Raw genomic sequence first — 8,792 nt, forward strand, 5'->3', positions numbered from 1 at the left:
AGAAAGGTAAAGTTAGCTAAATAAGTTAGCATGTTAATGTTAGTATGCTAGCATGCTCACATTAGCATGCTAGCTAGCAGTTAACAAGTGTCACATACCAAGTTATATGACTAGGGTAAACGGTTGCAAAATTAGCCAAAACAGTTTGCACTTTAGTGTTAGCACGCTAACGTATACATGCTAACAGTTAGCTTGTTTCACATACCAAGTTATGACTGTAAGGTGTATGGCTGTGGAAGTAGAGAAAAAAAAATTGGCATGCTAATATTAGCTGGCTAGCATGTTCACTTTTGCATGCTAACAGTGTCACGTACCAAGTTATATGACTCTGGAGTAAACGGTTGCAAATTTAGCTCAAAAAGTTATCATGCTAATGTTAGCATGCTAGCGAGCTAGCGTTAGCATACTATCAGTTAGCATGTGTCACATACCAAGTTATGTGACTGTAAGGTGTAAGGCTGTCTAATTAGAGAAAAGAAAGGTAACGTTAGCTAAAAAAGTTAGCATGTTAATGTTAGTATGCTAACATTAGCATGCTAGCTAGCAGTTAACAAGTGTCACATACCAAGTTATATGACTCTAGAGTAAACGGTTGCAAAATTAGCTGGAAAAAAATTGCACTTTAATGTTAGCATGCTAACAGTTAGCATGTTTCACATACCAAGTTATATGACTGTAAGGCGTATGGCTGCGGAAATACAGAAAAAAAGTTGGCATGCTAATATTAGCTTATTATCATGTTCACGTTTGCATGCTAACAGTGTCACGTACCAAGTTATATGACTCTGGAGTAAATGGTTGCAAATTTAGCTCAAAAAGTTATCCCGCTACTGTTAGCATGCTATCAGTTAGCATGTGTCACATACCAAGTTATATGGCTGTCTGATTAGAGAAAAAAAGGTAATGCTAATGTTAGCATGCTAGCTAGCAGTTAACAAGTGTCACATAGTTATATGACTCTAGGATAAATGGTTGCAAAATTAGCTAAAATAGCATGCACTTTTATGTTAGCATGCTAGTGTATTCATGCTAACAGTTAGCGTGTTTCACATACCAAGTTATCTTTTAGGTGTATGGCTGCGAAAGTAGAGAAAAAAGTGAAAAATAAGTAAAAATGTTAGCATGCTAATATTAGCTTGCTAGCATGCTAACAGTTAACAAGTGTCACGTACCAAGTTGTGTGATTCTGGAGTAAATGGTTGCAAATTCAGCTCAAAACGTTATCACGCTAATGTTAGCATGCTATCAAGCTAACGTTAGCATGCTATCAACATGTGTCACATAAATGTTAGTATGTTAGCATGCCAGCTAGCAGTTATCAAGTGTCACATACCAAGTTATGACTCTAGGGTAAACGGTTGCAAAATTTGCTAAAAAAGCTTGGACTTTAATGTTAGCATGCTAATGTATACATGCTAACAGTTAGCATGTTTCACATACCAAGTTATATGACTGTAAGGTGTATGGCTGCGGAATTAGAGAAAAAAGTGTAACAGTTTGAAGAAAAGAAAAAAAGTTAGCAATTTAATGTTAGCATGCTAACCTATACATGCTAACAATTAGCTTGTTTCACATACCAAGTTATATGACTGTAAGGTGTATGGCTGTGGAATTAGAGAAAAAAGTGAAACATTTTGAAAAAAAAAAAAAAGTTGGCAATTAAATGTTAGCATGCTAACTTATACATGCTAACAGTTAGCTTGTTTCACATACCAAGTTATATGACTGTAAGGTGTATGGCTGTGGAATTACAGAAAAAAGTACATTTTGAAAAAAAAAAAAGTTAGCAATTTAATGTTAGCATGCTAACCTATACACGCTCACAGTTAGCTTGTTTCACATACCAAGTTATATGACTGTAAGGTGTATGGCTGCGGAATTAGAGAAAAAAGTGAAACATTTTGAAAAAAAATAAAAAATTAGCAATTAAATGTTAGCATGCTAACTTATACATGCTAACAGTTAACTTGTTTCACATACCAAGTTATGACTGTAAGGTGTATGGCTGCGGAATTAGAGAAAAAAGTGTAACATTTTGGAGAAAGAAAAAAAAAAGTTAGCAATTTAATGTTAGCATGCTAACCTATACATGCTAACAGTTAGCTTGTTTCACATACCAAGTTATGACTGTAAGGTGTATGGCTGTGGAATTAGAGAAAAAAGTTTAACATTTTGAAAAAAAAAAAAAAAGTTAGCAATTTAATGTTAGCATGCTAACCTATACATGCTAACAGTTAGCTTGTTTCACATACCAAGTTATATGACTGTAAGGTGTATGGCTGCGAAATTAGAGAAAAAAGTGAAACATTTTGAAAAAAAAAAAAAAAGTTGGCAATTAAATGTTAGCATGCTAACCTATACATGCTAACATTTAACTTGTTTCACATACCAAGTTATGACTGTAAGGTGTATGGCTGCGGAATTAGAGAAAAAAGTGTAACATTTTGAAAAAAAAGAAAAAAGTTAGCAACTTAATGTTAGCATGCTAACCTATACATTCTAACAGTTAACTTGTTTCACATACCAAGTTATGACTGTAAGGTGTATGGCTGCGAAAGTAGAGAAAAAAGTGTAACATTTTGAAACAAAACAAAAAAAAAAGTTAGCAATTTAATGTTAGCATGCTAACCTATACATGCTAACAGTTAGCTTGTTTCACATACCAAGTTATGACTGTAAGGTGTATGGCTGCGGAATTAGAGAAAAAAGTTTAACATTTTGAAAAAAAAAAAAAAAGTTAGCAAATTAATGTTAGCATGCTAACCTATACATGCTAGCAGTTAGCTTGTTTCACATACCAAGTTATATGACTGTAAGGTGTATGGCTGTGGAATTAGAGAAAAAAGTGTAACATTTTGAAAAAAAAAAAGTTAGCAAATTAATGTTAGCATGCTAACCTATACATGCTAACAGTTAGCTTGTTTCACATACCAAGTTATATGACTATAAGGTGTATGGCTGTGGAATTAGAGAAAAAAAAGTAACATTTTGAAAAAAAAAAAAAGTTAGCAATTTAATGTTAGCATGCTAACCTATACATGCTAACAGTTAGCTTGTTTCACATACCAAGTTATATGACTGTAAGGTGTATGGCTGTGGAATTAGAGAAAAAAGTGTAACATTTGGAAGAAGAAGAAAAAAGTTAGCAATTTAATGTTAGCGTGCATGCTAGCACTCGCTAATAACACGGAAGTGCCACAGCTGTCTAAACAAGGCACGGGAGCTCCGCCCCCATGCGCGCTCCCGCGGCAGGGGACGCAAAACATTCCCGCGATACAGAATTTCGCAGGAAGGCGGAAACAATTACCCGCGATAAACGAGGGATGAGGGTATCGTCATAATCCTTTTTTTTTTTTTTCACTTTTTTTTCTTTCGTGTTAACAAATCTACGGAGCCCCTAAAGGGACAAGGGGGGGGGAAAAAAATAAACATTTTTTTTTTAGACATGTATCTCGTGCGCACGAGAAAGAAACTGTATTGTTATAAAGTTGTTTTTTTTGTATAACTTTATAAAAAGTTTCTCGTGCGCACGCGATAGATGTCTAAAAAAAAAAAAAAAATTATAAAAAAATATTTCCCCCCCATGTCCCTTTAGGGCGGGGGTCGGCAACCCGCTAGTGGCTCTCTGAAGCTTTTTCGAAAATGTATGAAAAAAGATGAGGGGGGAAAAAATATATTTTTTGTTTTAATATGGTTTCTGTAGGAGGACAAACATGACACAAACCCCCCCAATTGTTGTAAAGCACACTGTTTATATTAAACATGCTTCACTGATTCGAGTATTTGGCGAGCGCCGTTTTGTCCCACTAATTTTGGCGGTCCTTGAACTCACCGCAGTTTGTTTACATGTATAACTTTCTAGGACATGTTTTATGCCACTTCTTTTTCTGTCTCATGTTGTCCACCAAACTTTTAACGTTGTGCATGAATGCACAAAGGTGAGTTTTGTTGATGTTATTGACTTGTGTGGAGTGCTAATCGGGCATATTTGGCATACTTGCCAACCTTGAGACCTCCGATTTCGGGAGGTGGGGGGTGGGGTGGGGCGTGGTTAAGGGGGGAGGAGTATATTGACAGCTAGAATTCATCAAGTCAAGTATTTCATATATATATATATATATATATATATATATATATATATATATATATATATATATATATATATATATATATATATATATATATATGTATATATCTACATTCTGAAAATATGCAAAAAAAAACTGTGTTTAGATAATTGATACTTCAAACTTGCATAAATAAATATTAAGGAATATAACATAACTTGGCTTCTGAGAATTTCAAAATGTAATGAATATAATGCTAAAGTTGTTGATAAACAAGCAATTATTTTAATAATTAAATATGGTCATTTTAAATGAATTATTATGATAATTTATTATATATATTATTATTATATTTATTATTTCAAATATGTTTATTTTAATGTATAATTTTATGGCTGGATGTAATAAGGAGTCACGAAAAAATACAAATAAAAATACAATTAATTTTGATATTTTTAGCAAAATATAGTAAAAATGTATTTTTATTTTTATTTTTTTTTAATTAATAAATATATTTATTTTTAGGTAAGATAAACATAATAATACAATTTATCTCTAGTCTGGATGATTTAGTTCTTGTCACCCTGTTGTCCTCCCCATGAAAAAAGGCTGTCCTCACTCAGGTCCGCATGGAGCTGGAGGGGGCGTGGCTTCCAGCTCCTGCTGAAAATCGGGAGATTTTCGGGATAATATTTGTCCCGGGAGGTTTTCGGGAGAGGCGCTGAATTTCGGGAGTCTCCCTGAAAATTCGGGAGGGTTGGCAAGTATATTTGGTCACTGCATGACTGCAAGCTAATCGATGCTAACATGCTATTTAGGCTAGCTATATGTACATATTGCATCATTATGCCTCATTTGTAGCTATATTTGAGGTCATTTAGTTTCCTTTAAGTCCTCTTAATTCAATTTATATCTCATGACACACTATCTGTATGTAATATGGCTTTTAATTTTTTTTTGCGGCTCCAGACAGATTTGTTTTTGTATTTTTGGTCCAATATGGCTCTTTCAACATTTTGGGTTCCGTACTCCGTTTTTTTAAACCTTTTATTTATACATTTCTATTACAAACAGACGATAAACAAAAACAGAACACAACAGCGCCAGGGGGTTGTAAATTCAAAGTAACTAAAATAGAATGCAAAAAAGTATATATATAATGAACAATAATTTAATAAACAAAGTGCAAAGCCATAGGCTCACTCAGTTAGAGTAAATAACTTAAATTTGGAACACAGCATTGTCGTTTTCACAGCTTTTTGGTTGTTAGAGAGTGTTTTAATGTGGAGTTTTAAATCTTTTTTAAAGGCACAGCCATAATCCACTTTGCTTTGTTGAAAGTTACTTCCTGGGTGTCTGTGATTGGCTGAAGGGGCAGTCATGATTAAAGACCCATGAACTCTGCCTAGCAACAGGTGGCCACATTGAAACACTAAAGACCGGCAAGATTAAAATAAAAAAATAAAAAAATATTGGAATAAAGAGCACAAATAATTGACTAGATTTTTTATTTAAAAAAATAAAAACAGGAAGGAGTTGGAGGCTTTTAAGGGTGCAAGTGCCGTGTCTGAGCCCGTAAACCACGCAGCTCCGTCCCTGACCGGTGGATGTTCCTTCTCCTTCCCCGCCTTTTAACCGGGACTTGCACGGTGTCCACTCCCCGGGCACTTTCCATCGATTTGGTGCAATGCGTGCCCGCACTTGATCCGCGCTGACGACCCCCCCTCCCTCCCATCCGTCTCTCCGCGGCCGTCCACAGGGCGTCACGGCGTCCTCCACAGCCGAGCTTCCCTCATCTCATCACCGCCTGAAAACCCCTCTCACTCGGGTGGGAGGAGACACACAAAACACGCGTGAGGAGACGACAGGAAGGGAGGGAGTGAGACGCGAGTGTTTCTCCTCCACGCAGAGCCGAAGCACACACGGGGCTTAGTCCGCCAAGCTCTTCACTCCGTGACGGAACACTTCGACACTTTTTTTTTTTCCTGCCCCCCTTTTTTTTTCCTGCCCCCTTTTCCTTCATTTTTTTTTTTTTGTGGCTGTTAGCTCATTCGTCAGCTAGCTTCCGCCCTCCCCTCCCCACGCGGCGAGACATGGCGAAAGAGAACGGCGAGTCCGCCGACGGGTCGTGGAAAAAACACGTCGATGACATCAAGAGTGTGTTCGACTTCAAGGAAGTGCTGGGCACGTAAGTTAGCATGTTGGCATCACGTCACGTGACATGTTTTTGAGCGGGAAACTTTCGACACGCGCGCGCGCGCGCGCAGCTGTTGATCATCGGTGTAAATGGACAGCTCGCGTGGGTTGTCATCCGTGCACATCGTGACGAAGGACGGGAAATAACACGAAGACGCACCAAAGAAATACATTTAAAAGATAAACAAAACTGGTTTGTATAATTTGCAATTCAAACACGAACAATTTAAACGACAGGTGGGTTATTCAGGAGTGAAGCTAATGCTAGCTTAGCATGGGATTGTCCGCCATTTTTTTTGTTTACATCTGTGTTGCCATAAAATGTGTCCCCCCCTCTATTTTCCTAAATTCATGTACTAACATGTGTTTTATTCTGTAGATACTTAGCGTCGTCAACAACAAAACTTGTGAATTTGGACTCATTTTATTAATTATTTTAAAAAAGTTAGTAGGGGATACATAATATTTCAGCTTATTTCTTTGTTGCCATAAAATGTGTCCCCCGCCCCTCTATTTTCCTCAATTGTTGTACTAACATCATGTATTTTATTCTGTAGATACTTAGCACCGTCAACAACAAAACTTGTGAATTTGGACCCATTTTATTAATTATAAAAAAATGTTAGTAGGGGATACATAATATTTCAGCGTTGCCGTAAAATGTGTCCCCCCTCTATTTTCCTTAATTGATGTACTAACATCATGTTTTATTCTGTAGATACTTAGCACCGTCAACAACAAAACTTGTGAATTTGGACGCATTTTATTAATTTAAAAAAAAGTTAGTAGGGGATACATAATATTTCAGCTTATTTCTGTGTTGCCATAAAATGTGTCCCCCCTATATTTTCCTCAATTGATGTACTAACATCATGTGTTTTATTCTGTAGATACTTAGCATCATCAACAACAAACATTTTGAAGTTGGACTAATTTTATTAACTATAAAAAATTTTTAGGGGATACATAATATTTAAACTTATTTCTGTGTTGCCATAAAATGTGTCCCCCCTCTATTTTCCTCAATTGATCTACTAACATGTTTTATTCTGTAGATACTTAGCATCGTCAACAACAAAACTTGTGAATTTGGACCCATTTTATTAACTATTAAAAAAAGTTAGTAGAGGATACATAATATTTCAGCTTATTTCTGTGTTGCCATAAAATGTGTCCCCACCTCTATTTTCCTCAATTGATGTATTAACATCATGTGTTTTATTCTGTAGATATTTAGCATCGTCAACAACAAAAATTTTGAAGTTGGACTGATTTTATTAACTATAAAAAAGTTAGGGGATACATAATATTTCAGCTTATTTCGGAGTTGCCATAAAATGTGTCCCCCCCTCTATTTTCCTCAATTGATGTAATAACATCATGTTTTATTCTGTAGATACTTAGCATCATCAACAACAAAAATTGTGAATTTGGACTCATTTTATTAATTATAAAAAAAAGTTAGTAGCGGATACATAATATTTCAGTTTATTTCTGTGTTGCCATAAAATGTGCCCCCCCCCCCCCCCCCTATTTTCCTTAATTCATGTACTAACGTGTTTTATTCTGTAGATACTTAGCGTCGTCAACAACAAAACTTGTGAATTTGGACCCATTTTATTATTAGAAATTTTTTTTAGTACGGGATACATAATATTTCAGCGTTGCCATAAAATGTGTCCCCCCTCTATTTTCCTCAATTGATGTACTAACATAATGTATTTTATTCTGTAGATACTTAGCATCGTCAACAACAAAACTTGTGAATTTGGACCCATTTTATTAATTATAAAAAAAGTTAGAAGGGGGTACATAATATTTCAGCTTATTTCTGTGCTACCATAAAATGTGTCCCCCCCTCTATTTTCCTCAATTGATGTACTAACATCATGTTTTATTGTTTAGATACTTGGCATCGTCAACAACAAAACTTGTGAATTTGGACCTTTTTTATTAATTATAAAAAAAAGTTAGTAGGGATACATAATATTTCAGCTTATTTCTGTGTTGACATAAAATGTGTCCCCCCTCTATTTTCCTCAATTGATGTACTAACATCATGTTTTATTCTGTAGATACTTAGCATTGTCAACAACAAAACTTGTGAATTTGGACTCATTTTATTAATTATAAAAAAAGTTAGTAGGGGATACATAATATTTCAGCGTTGCCATAAAATGTGTCCCCTCCCCCTCTATTTTCCTCAATTTATGTACTAACATGTTTTATTCTGTAGATACTTAGCATCATCAACAACAAAACTTGTGAATTTGGACCCATTTTATTAATTATAAAAAAAAGTTAGTAGGGGATACATAATATTTCAGTTTATTTCTGTGTTGCCATAAAATGTGTCCCCCCTCTATTTTCCTCAATCGATGTACTAACATGTATTTTATTCTGTAGATACTTAGCATCGTCAACAACAAAAATTGTGAATTTGGACTCATTTTATTAATTATTTTTTAAAAAAGCCAGTAGGGGATACATATTTCAGATTATTTCTGTGTTGCCATAAAATGTGTCCCC

At 35.2% G+C, this 8,792-nt stretch overlaps 1 protein-coding gene across 2 annotated transcripts in view; it reads left to right on the forward strand.

Moving 5' to 3' along the window:
- The first annotated feature begins 6,067 nt into the window (after positions 1 to 6,067).
- camk1db (calcium/calmodulin-dependent protein kinase 1Db) overlaps positions 6,068 to 8,792 on the forward strand; it is an 84,211-nt gene continuing 81,486 nt past the window's right edge. Inside the window, exon 1 of one of the 2 annotated variants that reach the window (XM_061924622.1) lies at positions 6,068 to 6,255. In XM_061924622.1, coding sequence (XP_061780606.1) covers positions 6,161 to 6,255 — 95 coding nt within the window. In that variant the 5' untranslated portion in view covers positions 6,068 to 6,160. The other variant, XM_061924623.1, reaches the window with a different exon arrangement.

The sequence above is a fragment of the Nerophis lumbriciformis genome, linkage group LG29 (genome assembly GCF_033978685.3).
Source record: "Nerophis lumbriciformis linkage group LG29, RoL_Nlum_v2.1, whole genome shotgun sequence".
NCBI lineage: Eukaryota > Metazoa > Chordata > Actinopteri > Syngnathiformes > Syngnathidae > Nerophis > Nerophis lumbriciformis.